The sequence below is a fragment of the Myotis daubentonii genome, chromosome 17, assembly GCF_963259705.1.
Source record: "Myotis daubentonii chromosome 17, mMyoDau2.1, whole genome shotgun sequence".
NCBI classification, from domain to species: Eukaryota; Metazoa; Chordata; class Mammalia; order Chiroptera; family Vespertilionidae; genus Myotis; species Myotis daubentonii.
The window spans coordinates 19,301,088-19,315,522 of NC_081856.1; the positions used below are offsets into that span (position 1 = coordinate 19,301,088).

At 44.3% G+C, this 14,435-nt stretch overlaps 1 protein-coding gene across 7 annotated transcripts in view; it reads left to right on the forward strand.

Moving 5' to 3' along the window:
- Nucleotides 1-11,730: 11,730 nt before the first annotated feature.
- MYBL1 (MYB proto-oncogene like 1) overlaps nt 11,731-14,435 on the forward strand; it is a 35,809-nt gene continuing 33,104 nt past the window's right edge. For 2 of the 7 annotated variants that reach the window (XM_059673012.1, XM_059673010.1), the window contains exon 1: nt 11,731-12,156. In XM_059673012.1, coding sequence (XP_059528995.1) covers nt 12,137-12,156 — 20 coding nt within the window. In that variant the 5' untranslated portion in view covers nt 11,731-12,136. The remainder of the gene's footprint in view (nt 12,157-14,435) is intronic. The other 5 variants (XM_059673008.1, XM_059673014.1, XM_059673011.1 and 2 more) reach the window with 4 other exon arrangements.

A 14,435-nucleotide genomic window follows, 5' to 3' on the forward strand; every position in this document is an offset into this window, starting at 1 on the left:
CACCTTGGGCATGTGTCCTGGCTGGGAATTGAACTGGGGACCTCTTGGTTCATGGGTCAAGCTCAAGCACTAAGCCACACTGACTGGGCTGAAATAGATATTTGATTTTTTAAATTATATATGGTATACTGAGGTGGAAAACTTACGGGCTTTTCAAACTTGTACTCTTTCTGGTTGGAACTAAAACTGTCTTTGGTCCATTTATCTTACTACATAATTCTTTTTATAAAAACATGAATTGTGTGAGAATCTGGGGAGATAATGAGGAAAAGAAGGGAAATATAGAAAATAGGGGATTATTCCTGTTTGTCAGTTCTACTTACAGAAAGAAATATGTATAGGATGAGGTCAGCCTATAAAATGACTTATTTTCATATTTGATTTATGGAATCAACATATTCAATCATTCATTTAAAACGTTCTCTTAGGCACTGATCAAATGCCATGCTTCTCTCTGTTCTAGGAACAGGATAAGCAATTCTAAATGAGACAAATTCTGTGTGGCTCTTAGAGCTTTTGGTCCAATGATGGAGACAAGCAATAAACATTCATAATAACTATAATTTAGTAAACCTTTCCCTATATCTTGGCAATAGGTAAAACACAATATGCAATAAATAATTAGTTTAACTCTCAAAACAATTCTTTACGGTGGGGTATCATCACTGTCACAATCTTTCAGGAAATAGGCTCAGGTAGGTTATGTAGTTTACCTAAGATCCTGGAGTTAACAGGTGGCAGATTTGGGATTTAAACCTAAAGAAGTTCATGACTCTGTGGTAGCCTGTGCTCAGTGCTACATTCATAATTTAACAAAGGAGTGAAATTTGGTGAACACATAAGTCTACATAAGTCTGTTAACTCTATCTTATGTACAGGTACATCAACCTGCTTTGAATGATATGCCTATCTTTAATTTCATTTCCTACAAGTTTCCTTCCTGAACCCCAATCCTTTGTCTCAAGTTCTTCCCTTCTTGGGTTTGTTTTCTTCCTCAAAATTGGGAGATGCTTTAAGGAAAAGTTCAGAACTTCTTAAATGATTAAATTGGGTAAATTTGAGAATCATTGGTCAGATAAAAGTCAAACCACCTCTCTTCAAGAACCTAGAGTAATTATTGTCATTTACTAAGTGGGTCTGTTGCTTACGTGGGAAGGTTTCTATGTACAGTTCATAGGCTATGTGCATATCACCTATTTCTATGGCATCATATGTCAGGTAAGTTGCTAAGACCTAAAGAATTAGTAGAAAGTTATAAATCAAATTGGCAATATTCAGCACCTCCAAAAATATTTTATTTACTAGGCCCATCCAAGCAAAATTGAGTGGGTGCTTATGTTTGCCACACTGTACACCCCAAATCCTGTAAGAGAATGATAAGGATAAAAAAGTTTAAGAAAGCTTGTGCAAATATGGTTACTAAGGAAAGAGAAACCAGCTGTAACAGAGAATGAGATTCTAAATTCAGTGTATATAACCAACTTCAGAAACATGAGCTTATCTTTTGAAACTAAAAGGTATCTCTGCTACAGAATATGACCAGTGTAAGTTAGGTGCATAGATATATAACAAAAATGTAAGCAAAATAGTAAAGCAAGAATCAAATTAGGAGCTAGCATCTCAATTATTCTGATTTCCTTCAACATTATCAGGATTATAGAAAGGTTAATTACAACTCTTCTAACTCCTCATGGTCCTGTCCTAGTATCTGACACATTTTCTGTTTCCATTAAGCAGTAGTGCTGCCTAAGTTGCTGTAACCAATGTATACCTTAAATTGTGCTTTCAATATTGCTTTTTAAGTTAAGATTATCATTTAGCAATCTTATGGCAAATGATCTGCCTTTTTCTTTAGTAAACTTTACAATGTTATTAAATGTATTTTTGGTACAGTGAAGTGATTAGAAAAAGCAATTATCTGAAAAAGTAGTCTGTAAAAGTTTTTATTAAAATAGCCCTTGTTTTCCTTTTTAAAAATTATTCTCAAAGGAATGCATGTACATGGTTAAAAAAATTCAACTATAGAAAGACAATCAGCTCCCCATCTCAATTGCTAAATCAAGCATTTCCCTTTTGGCAGTTACCTCTATAACTGAAATGAGATGCTTATAGGTCTAATGTCTTGATTTATTAACTTTAGATAGTATTTGATTTATCTATTATTTTTAAATAATTTTTAAAACTTTAAGTGCCTATATTTTATTTTAAAATATATTTTTATATTAGTATTACAGATATCTCCCATTTCCCCCCTTTTCCCCCTCCATCCCTTTTATTTTGAAATATGAGTACCCTTGCCTTTTTATTTTTTTTAAATATATTTTATTGATTTTTCACAGAGAGGAAGGGAGAGAGATAGAGAGTCAGAAACATCGATGAGAGAGAAACATCGATCAGCCGCCTCCTGCACATCCCCCACTGGGGATATGCCCGCAACCCAGGCACATGCCCTTGACCGGAATCGAACCTGGGACCCTTCAGTCCGCAGGCCGACGCTCTATCCACTGAGCCAAACTGGCTTCGGCCCCTTGCCTTTTTAGGTTATCTTTGTAACTTTATATAATATACTTGTCTCTATTTATTGAGCCATTAATTTTACACATCTCTTAACTCTCCAGTATGTAAAATGAGGAAATTAGCATTTCCACATCCTATATAATAAAAGGCTAATATGCAAATCGACCGACCAGTGGAATGACTGGTCACTATGACACACACTGACCACTAGGGGGCAGATCCTCAATGCAGGAGCTGCCCCCTGGTGGTCTGTGCGTTCCCACAGGGGGAGCGTCGCTCAGCTGACCAACAGTCGCCAGACATCGGGCTCATAGCTGGTGAGCCTACCGAGCGACGGGCAGGTGCAGTGGGACCAGGATGAGTGGGAGCGGTGCATTGCCCGGCCCAGGCTCCTCCCCAGCTGCCTGCTGTAGCCCAACCCCTGCAGGCCATGCTGAGGGACCCCACTGGTGCACAAATCTGTGCACTGGGCCTCTAGTATTCTAATATTCTTTATTTTCCCATTCTATTTCCAAACTTTTATTTATTTTTATTTTTAAAGGTTTTTTAAATTTTGAGAAAGGAAGAGAGAGAGAGAGAGAGAAGAAACATCGAATGGTTACCTCTTGCATGCACCCTGACCGAGAATTGAAAGAAACTGCCACTTTTTGCTGTATGGGAGGAAGCTCCAACCAATTGAGCCACATCAGCCAGGGTTTTACTTCCTAACTTTTATTAGCTATACTATTACTTTTACATCATCAAGGTTTATGGTGTTCAAAATATGTTCTGTAGCTGTAATTGCCTTAAAAGGAATCTATAGTTTGCCTAAACTGATAAATAGCTGAGGTGACCCCAAATGTCAAAGGAAAGGGCTTTTTTTTTTCTTTCTGAGACAACAACTAGAAGTTGGAGCTTTCCTAAGGCAGATATTTAATTTGTTTTAAAGATCCCTCCGGTGATCAAGTGGAGGATATATTAGATTGGACAAGATGAAGATGAGAGACTTGCTGTAACTAGGTCAGAGATATGAGCCTGTGGGAATGGAGAGGAGAGGGTAACAGAGCAAAAAGGTCAACCTAGACCAGCAGTTCTCAACCTGTGGGTCACGAACCCTTTGGGGGTCGAACAACCCTTTCACAGGGGTCACCTAAGAACATTGTAAAACATATATAATTACATATTGTTTTTGTGATTACATATTGTCATTATGCTTTAATTATGTTCAATGTGTAACAATGAAAATACATCCTGCATATCATATTTACATTACGATTCATAACAGTAGCAAAATTACAGTTATGAAGTAGCAATGAAAATAATTTTATGGTTGGGGGTCACCACAACATGAGGAACTGTATTAAAGGGTCACGGCATTAGGAAGGTTGAGAACCACTGACCTAGACTCTCAGGTTCTGACTTGAAATGCTGGATGGTGGTGCTACTAATTTGGGATAGGATCTGGGAGTAGTTTCAGATTGGAGGGTGGGAAGTGAGTTTGATTTTTGGGACATGTTGTATATGGCATGTTTAATGTTTCCAGATGGAGAAAAATGAAGCTCAGGAGATGGACTGGGATTAGAAGTAAAGATTTATGAATCATAGGATATGACTGAAATCATAGAGTGGCTGAGATTGCCTAGGAAGAGTGTAGAGAAAAAGCTAAAAATGCAATATTGGGGAATGCCAACTTTAAGGAGCAGGCTTGCAAAGGAGTTTGAGGGGAAATCATGGAGGTTAATGTTACAGAAAACAAAGGATGAAAGTTTTAAATAAAAGGGAGTAATGAAGTCAAATGCTAAAGGAAGGTCAGGTAAAATGAAAATTGATTTCTTTCTTCAATGTCCAGCGGATTTAACAGGGTTTGGTGCCTTTTGCAGCCATGATTTCAATGACATGGTGATAGCAAGAGAACTAAAGACTAGGTATTGAAGTCAAGACAGCTTTGAAGAAGTTTGACTGAAAGAGAAGAGAGAAGATAGCAGATACAGGGTTATGTATGGGAGGGATAGATGGATGAAAGGATAAATATATTTAAATCAATACTTTCAACCCTACTGGAGCCAATATCATTTTTTATAATACTAGAGGCCTGGTGCACGAAATTCGTGCACTGGAGGGGGGGGAGGGTGTCCCTCAGCCCAGCCTGCACCCTCTCCAATCTGGGAACCCTTGAGGGACTGCCAGTTTAACTGGCAGTCGGACATCCTTCTCGCAATATGGGACCGCTGGCTCCTAACCGCTCACCTGCCTGCCTGCCTGATTGCCCCTAACCACTCTGCCTGCCGGCCTGTTCACCCCTAACTTCCCTCCCCTGCAGGCCTGTTCACCCCCAACTGCCCTCCCCTGCCAGCCTGGTTGCCCCCAACTGACCTCCCCTGCCAGCCTGGTCGCCTCCAACTGCCCTCCCCTGCCAACCTGGTCACCCCCAACTGCCCTCCCCCGCAGGCCTGGTTGCCTCCAACTGCCCTCCCCTGCCAGCCTGGTCGCCTCCAACTGCCCTCCCCTGCCAACCTGGTCGCCCCCAACTGCCCTCCCCCGCAGGCCTGGTTGCCTCCAACTGCCCTCCCCTGCCAGCCTGGTCGCCTCCAACTGCCCTCCCCTGCCAACCTGGTCACCCCCAACTGCCCTCCCCCGCAGGCCTGGTTGCCTCCAACTGCCCTCCCCTGCCAGCCTGGTCGCCTCCAACTGCCCTCCCCTGCCAACCTGGTCGCCTCCAACTGCCCTCCCCTGCCAACCTGGTCGCCCCCAACTGCCCTCCCATCGGCCTGGTTGCCTCCAACTGCCCTCCCCTGCCGGCCATCTTGTGGCCACATGGGGGTGGCCATCTTGTGTGTTGGAGTGATGGTGAATTTGCATACTGGTCATGACTAATTAGCATATCTGGGCTAATTAGCATATCCCTCTCTTATTATATAGAATATTCTACTCCCTGTGTCCTATTAAAGTGAAATTCACAGATAACTTATGCACAATTTAAAAAGCAAAGTTAGTACTCTATCTATATTATGGAGGAGAAACAGAAGAGATAATAAAATTACTCTCGGGTACAAGTAATCCAGCTGACAAATATATAGAATTACTATGAACTCAACAGCTACAAATACAGACAGATAGCAGTGGACTGTTCTCCTGCTGGCCCGGTTGCCCCCACTGCCCTCCCCTGCAGGCCCAGTCGCCCCCAACTGCCCTCCCCTGCTGGCCCGGTCACCCCCTCTCTAAAATCAATAAAAAATATCCTCAGGTGAGGGTTAAAAAAAAAGATGGATTACTGTCCCTGCCAAAGTGGAAAGTGATAAAATTGGGAGGGAGAAAGGTTAGAATTTAAGAAGCACACACATTCTTATCTTGGTAGATGTCACATTTCCCACAAATGAATGATAATCTTGCTTTAAGGATTTTGTGGTATGCTGATAAATTATTTCTTCATTAATGGCCTGAGTATTCTCTCTCTTAACTTCAAGTTCCTATTTTTCATTTTGAACCCTCAGTTACTATGCTCATTTGCTGTAAAAAAAAAAAAAAAAAAAAAAAGGGGGGGGGAGGGGCTACATTTTAAACACTATAAAAGATCACTTTTTGAAGAGAAAGCTCTACTTTTATTATTACAGGCCAGAAATGTTGAACATTTCTGAGATGTATTAGTTTCCTATTGCTGCTGTAACAAATTACCACAAATTGAGTGACTGAAACAATACAAATTTATTATCCTAATCTTCTGGAGGTCAAAAGTACAAAGGATCTCCATGGACTAAAATGTTTCAAAACTAAAGGTGTCATCAGGAGCTCTAGGGGAGAATTTACTTCCCTCGTCCACTCTTTTTTATTTATTTATTTTTAAATTTTTTATTGATTTTAGAGGGAGGGAGAGGGAGAGAGAGAGAGGGAGAAACATCATTGATGAGACAGAATCATTGATTGGCTGCTTCCTGCACTCGCCCCCTATTGGGGACCGAGCCTGTAACCCGGGCATGTGCCCTTGCCTGGAATCGAACTTGGGAACCCTTCAGTCCAGAGGCTGATGCTCTATCCACTGAGCCAAACCAGTTAAGGCCCCTCTTTCACTCTTAAGGACCCCTGTGATTACATGGGTCCACCTGGATAATTCAAACTAAATCCTTAATCTCAGTCAAAATCCTTAATTACATGTGTAAAATCCCACTTGCCATTAAGGTAATATAGTCACAGATTCTGGGGTTAGGATGTGGTCATCTTTGGGGAGCATTATTCTGCCACAGAAGGGTAGAGGCAAGGAATATTTGGTTGATACAGGGACACTTTAAAACACTTTTTTTCCTCTTACAGTTTTCTTGAGGTTCAACCACTCTTATTTTTACCTTTTAAGCCAAACTAAGAATTATATTGTTGCCTATTTTAGACAGTATGATTGTTATTTATATAATTTTCATCAATTTAAAATAGTACCCAAAGGTAGAGATTAGCAAAATATATTGTTGGCAGGGAGAGAGAAGTTAGAGCAGACATTTGTGTGTCCAATATATAGTTATAAATTTGGTTTTTGTTTTCAGATTGAATACATAATATATGATCACATTATTTCTGCCAAAGGATTACTTAACACTAGGGGCCTAGTGCACGAATTTCTGCACCTTGAAAGAAACTGTGGGCCATGAGGCTGTGGTAGGCACGGGGTGGGTCTCGTCCCATCCTCCATGCCCCCTCCTGCTGTGGCTCCTGGTCCCTTGTCTGCTGGCAGCCCTGCTCCTGCTGCCACTGCTCCCACGCGCTGATGGTGCGGAGCAATTGGGTCCGGTGCCAGCAGCAGGTGCGAGTGGTGGCTGTTGCCCCTATTGCCTCTCAGGAGCAGGGGGTGTGATTGGAGCCAGCAGCCGCTGCTCACACCTGCTGACAGTGCCAAGCAATCAGAGCCGGCGTCGGGCATCGGCAGTGGGTGCGAGCGGTGGCTCTGGTGCCAGTAGTGGGTGTGAGCGGGCCAGCGCCAGCTGCAGGTGTGAGTGCTGGGTTGGACCGTGGCACATGGGAGCAAAGAATTTTCAGTAACCACCAGAGGCTTGCCCCAATGACAGTGACCGGCGCCCCACTTTGGTCTGGCGCTCTCGCTCACCTGCTCCGCCATCCCACCGTGGGACACCCTCCATGTTCCGCGCACATCCCCTGGTGGTCAGCGCACATCATAGCAACTGCTTGTACTGCCGTTTGGTCTATTTGCATATTAGCATTTTATTATATAGGATTATCGACGTTGGGCAAATTTTATATACCATATTGTGCCATTTCCTTATAGGGTTTTCAGCAATTTTTAGAGTTTAGCCTTAACTCATTTTTTTAAAAAAACAACACAGACATGAACTTATACTTTTATAAACAAAGTCAAATTCAAATATAACAAATGTACATAGGATAACCCTGTCTGGAGAGTTCAGTTGGTTCGAGTGTTGTTTTGATTTGCCAAGGTTGAGTGTTCAATACCTGGTCAGAGCACATACAACAATCACCCAATGAATGCATAAATAGGTGGAACAACAAATCTATCTTTCTTCCTCTCTCCCCTTTCCCTCTTCATTTCTCTCTAAAAATCAATAATTTTTAAGAAGTACATAAATTAAAAAGTTAAAGCCTATCCTGCCCCTATCTCATGCTTTTTACAAGTTGTGAATATTATTTAAGAGGAATGCATGCATAGCATCTAGAATAGCTTAGTAATGTAATAGTCATTTGATGACATTGCCTTAGTATTATACTGTTCTTTTTTGCTGATGAGCCATTTAAACTAGTTCAAAATGGGAATGCTTCCAAATTGGAATTCTAATTAAATACACTACTATAAGCATTCAAGGTGATCTTTCAAGCTTACATTGAATTACATTTTTAGGATAAAATATCTGTCAAAGGTTATGCCCATATTTATAGCTTTTGCTCAGTACTGCTTTCCAAAAGGATTATACCAGTTGTTATTCAAACCTTGTTGGCAGGATTTAGAAAAATTTTGCTCCCTTTAGTAGTCATAAAATATTTCAAATCCATTTTGCATTCTTGTGAGCATAAATATTTATGTACTTATTTATTATTTGCCCTTTTCATTCATTCTAGAGTTATTGTATTTATTGAGCATCTGGTATCTCACTATTCTAGGGACTAGGGTCTAACAATTAATAGAAGAGACAAAAATCTACGTATGGGAATGGTTGATACATCTTTATTAAAAGTATAGTCTTACCTGGCCTGTGTGGCTCAGTGGTTGAGCATCGACCTATGAATCAGGAGGTCATGGTTCAATTCCCAGTCAGGGCACATGCCTGGTTGCAGGCTTGTTCCCCAGTGTGGGGCATGCAGGAGGCAGCCAATCATTGATTCTCTCTCATCACTGATGTTTCTATCTCTCTCTCCTCTCCCTTCCTCTCTGAAATCAATAAATATATATTAACAACAACAACAACAAAAGTATAGCCTGTTAGGAACCATATTTAACTAGCATAAGCTTTTCCAACTAACATAAGCAAACCCTGGGAGTATTTGGGCTTTGCAGGAAGTTATGAAGAAGTAGGTGCAGCCATGTGAAGGATGAGCAAGGTGCACCTTCCTGCTCATTTATTTACTAACTAGAGGCCTGGTACATGAAAATTCATGCACTGGAGGGGGGGGTGGTCCCTCAGCCCAGCCTGCCCCCTCTCATAGTCGGGGAGCCCTCAGGGGCAGGAGGCGACCCAGCAATCAGGGGAAGGTGACGCCCCATCATACCTCTGGTTCTGCCACTGCCGGCGGCACAAGCCTCGGCCGGCCCTGGTTAGCTGAGCCTTGGGCGGCTGGGAGGCTGAGGGAACTGGGGGACTCCGGAGGCAGGCGCACAGAGCAACTGGGCCCACCTGCCACCCTGGCAGGGCTGAGGGGACTGGGCAACGCCATCTTGTGGCTGTGGGTGCTGCCATCTTTGAGGGTGGGGCAGTCAATTAGCATATTCCTTCCTTATTGACTGTGGGCGCCACCATCTCTGCGACAGCATGAGGGTCAATTAGCATATTCCCTCTTTATTAGGTAGGATAATAAAGTAATTTAAAGATTTGGAGGTAGAAAGTAAATTAGTACATAATTTTAAAATCAGTTTTATAATTAAAAGCATGAATATATTCATCCTGGAGCAGAAAAAAGTCACATCAGTTAAAAAAAAAAGTTTTCAAAGAAATGTCCAACACTTGTCTCCAAACGCCTTGGTATTCAGTCCACCATACTTCAGTGGAAAAACTTAGGAGGCAGGACTATACTATTCAACAACTCTCTGGGGTTGAAGGGTAGGAGTAGCCCTTTAAGTGTTTTTCAGTTTTCGGCGATCACAAATGAAGCCATTATAAACATTTGCATTGTATGAAAGTTGTATTCGCTTAGCACCTTCAACTTCACCAACGCTTGTATAGTGTTTTTTCCCCAATCTAAGAGCTATGGAGTAGTATCTCATTGTGGTTTTTATTTGCATTTCTCTAATGACCAATGATGTGGAGCGTCTTTTCATGTGGCTTATTTGTATATCTTTTCTGGTGAAGTGTCTGTTCTAATGTTTCCCCCCTTTCTAAATTGTTTTTCTTATCATTAGTGGGCCTTGAGAGTTCTTGATATATTCTGAATAAAACTACTTTATTAAATGTTGTGCTAAAAGACCCCAACTCCCAGCTTTGTATTTGAATATGAGTTTTCAAACAACTGTGAACGATTTTTAACTCCACATTGGCTTTTTACAAAAGTGACTTACATCAATTCACAATCTTTCTGAGGAATTACGGTTTTTCTCTACCTCTAAAATGAGGGTGATTTAGTTTACTGTCAAAATCTAAAATACCTGCCTTCAAGCTCTAAAAAGGTATTCTCTACGGAACGGACCTCGCCTGAAATGTAGCAGAAAACTCTGCTTCCTGTTAGGATACTCAAAAGCAGAGAAATAAAGGACCCAGGAGCAGATAAGAAAACACTGTGTTCAAATGACATTTCTGTCTAAATTAGGTTAAACAAAACACTGACCCGGCCACACGGTAAGGAATGACTTCAAAGCTACCTGTAGCCTTCCTTCCCCAGAAGCCAGACCTTGAGAAAAAGGAACTATAAATGTTGAAAGCAGTTGCATGCAAACTCCTCTCGATGCACATTTGCACCTGCGTCTCTGGTGTGCAAAAAGGGATGCGGACAACTTCAAAATAGCCAGACGCGAGGCTGTTGACAATCTTGACGTGTGGTTCAGGGCTGTCTGCAGCAGAGCATGTTACACCTTGCAAATCGGGACCTCCCGCCGTTTCTGAGTGGTCACGGTAGTTCACGGACTTGAATGCTACTCGAATGGAGCAGTGAGCAGCTCCGAGATGCCAAACCTCTCACGTCGCTGCCACCGCCGCGAGTTCTCCAGGTGCCGCTCCCGCTCCGCCCGCCCGGCGGTCCCGAGAAGGACGGGCGCCTCCCGCGGCGGACCGCCCCCCGGGCTCACTGTCCGGGCGAGATGCCCGCCCGCTCTCTTCTCCCCGCGTCGCTCGCCGGGTCCGGGCTCCTTCCCCGCGCCCAGCGGCTGCTCCCCACGCTCCCCAAACCGGGTTGGTTCCCCGTTCGGTCCCGAGCACGCCTGCCTCAGCTAAAAACTCTTCTCCACCTGTCACAGCAGCTCGTTCTGGATAACTGTACTCACTTTTCCGCCACAGACGGACTGCTCGCTACTCCGGGAGTTAGGGCGTCGGGGCAAACAGGGCTCCTATTTGTGCTTACACAGTAACGGCCGCCCAAACGTGATGCTTAGACTGGTCTCAGGTCCGCAGACCGCGCCCCCTCACTCGCGAGGCGGGACACACCGAGGAGGGAGGAGCTGTGGCCCCGAGAAGGCGGCAGGGACGTCCCCCGCCGAGCCCGCCCAGGTCCCCGGGAGCACCGTCCGCGAACCCCGGGAAGTGTGGGCGCTGGTCGCCACTTCCAGACCCACCTCTCGGCGAGTGCGGGAACTCCTTTTCCCGGCAGGCCCCGCGCGGCCCTCGGCGTCCCGCCTCCTCGCGGTGCGGCGCCCGGCGCGCCCCGGGGTCTGTCACAGCAGCGCCCGCGAGCCCCGCCCCCCTCCCGGGGGCTCCCGGCTCCGTCCCGACTCCCGCGAGTTCCAGGCCCGGCTCCCAGCGCCCCGGCCCCGCCCACCCTCGCGCGCGCTCTCTGCGCCCCGCCCCCCGTCCTCGCGTGCGGCCGCCCCAGCCAATGAGGTGCGGGGCCGCGTGCGCAGATTCAAACGGCGGCTCTGGAGGGAGGCTGGGCGCGAGATTCGGCCGAGAGGACAAAACCCTGCAGGAGGCTCCTGCGAGCCTTGCAGAGCTGCTCACTGCGGGGAGCGGGCGGGGGTCGGCGCCCGAGGCGAGGAGGCTGAGAGGCGGCGGGAGGGGCCGGCGGAGGGCGGGAGCGCGCCTGCTGACATGTTAGGGACATCCCTGACTGGGCCGGGCCGGGGGTAGGAGCGGCGCTGCGGACCCGGGGGCGGGTGTCTGTACGCCCCTCCGTCCTGCCCCGCCGGGGACGTGCGTTCCGCGCTCGGTGGCCTGGGAGAGGGAGCCGGGCAGTCGGCGGGAGGGTCGGGGCACGGAAGCTTTCGTCTGAGGCTGGAGGAGGCTGACCTGCGTCCCCGCCCAGCCCGCGCCTATGCGGTACTCGAAGGATGGCGAAGAGGTCGCGCAGGTGGGTGACATCCCTTTCGCCCAGGTCTGTCGTCACGGGCTCGCCCCAGATCCTCTCTCCTTTCCCGCTGCTTCCCCACCAGGCCCCCTCCCGGGCCGGCCCGGGGCAGAGGTTTCCCTTCCCGCTGCTCCGCAGCCGCCTGGGCCCGGCTGGCCCCGAGCACAGCTGTGACGTGTGCAGAATTGGGGGACCAGCGTGTTGCCGAGCCGGAAAGTGGGTCACAGATGCCCAGGTTGCTCCTTCGAGTGGATGCTCCCCAGAATCTCTCACAGCCACTTGTTGGTGTAGAGAGTTTCTTGCCAGGTAAGTTGCTTTGGGGAAGACGCTACGCCGAGAGAAGGGGCGGCGTTCTGCCAGGATGCCCTGGAAATGGTGTTCAGAGGCACTTTTTTCCCCCTCGGAATCGCTGCCAGTGAAACTAGGAACCCAGGGGCAAACCTGGGCGGAGACCCCCCCCCCCCCTGCCATCCTCGCTTCCCGAAAGGCTGGGAAAACCTGAATAGTGGAGAGAGGGCCTTTAGGATGTGTCCTGTAATTACCATACTCATGTTCTCAGCTCTGTGTATGTTTAATACTTTCTATTAAATATATATACATAGAGATAGATGTCACACTAATACTACCAGTAGCTTGATCTTAAAATAAAAACAAGGTGTTTGATTCACTTAGTATTTTGAGTGTCCATGTTTGGCTCTGACCGTAGCTAAGTTTGCACAGAGGTAAGGCACTTCTTTAAAAAACAAAAAACAAAACTTGCTAGGATGAATTTATGTATCTGATTTATTTATATATAGTAGCTACTCCTAAGCTGTGTGTAGTAATCACTTGGAAGACAAAAAAGAAAACAAAAAAACTAGGTTGTCTTTTCATTGTGATATTAATACACCTGAAAAGAAGTTTGGCACTATTTCCAAATGGCTTTGTTTCTAAACCCACAACCTCAAAAGTCTTAACTAGTGATGTATTAAGTTGAAATTTAGTATCAGGATTCATTCAGTGCAGATTTCTGTTACAAATTGGTAATGATACACAGAATATTTGTTGCTATATTCATTTGTTAGGCACTTGCTGTATTTAAGATGTTTTTGCAGAAAGCAGCATAAACTACAATTAAGTCCTTGTTAGCTTATTAGTTTGTAGCAACTACAGTGTAGGTCAAACTTTTGAGGTGGAACAAATGTATACACACACATATATAAACCCACATTTCTAGAACAGGGTTTTCAACCTTGGCACTATAGATATATCAGATAATTCTTTGGGTGGTGAGGGGCTGACCTGGGCTTTGTAGGATGTTTAGCAACATCCCTGGCTTAAGAACAGTAGATACCAGTAACACCCACTTCCTCCAGCCCTGAAAAATCAAAGATCTCCAGACATTACCAAATGTCTATTGGGGGGCAAAATCACCCAGGTGAGAATCACTGCCCTGGAATGTCAAGGACCCAGTTAACCTCTTAAATTTCAGAAAAGATAGATATTAAAAGTTCCTGTAATTATAATGACTGAGGTACTGGATTAGGCCCTTTCTTTTGAATATACAACAATTTTAAACTAAAATAAAAATAACCATTAAGCAAGTGGCAAGTGCTATAATGTGTGGCAGTACTTATCAGTACTGATGTTGATTTTATTCAAAATAGTTCCTTGGCTAATGCTGTCACCAGCATTTAGTTATGGTTAGACATGTATGCTTGAATATCAGAACCGTGCCTTCTCCAATTGGTTTTCTGTTTGCTTCATAATTTGTGTATGCTTCGTAATAATAGGCTAAGAAAGAAGAAATGTTTTAATGATTAATTTGCCTGTATAAGTTTTATTTTATTGACAATACTGTGAACTTTGAGATCTAAACATTAATTGTACTGTTGACTTTTATTCCTTGTTTGCTGTATAAATTAATTGAAATGTATATTATAGAATGATTTAAGGAGTCATAAGTCTGGAGTAATTAAATATAGTGGAGTGAAGTTGCACACCCTATGGGAGTATTCAGGTAGAGGATGTGAGAAATTATCATCTCTGGATGGTGTATTTTCTTAGGGTCTTCACACTTGAATGTTTAGTATTCTAAATTATATTTAACTATTTGAATGAAAATTATACTTTGCTGTATAATTTTGCATAAGACTATATATAGGCATAAATCCTGTAATACATTTTTTCTGTATGATCTTGAAAAAAAAGTAAAACGCTGTTACCTCAGGTGTGAAACAGCTGAAGGATGTTGCCTCTTTTGATCTTTAAAATAGCTATATCTATATATACATAAAAGAAAA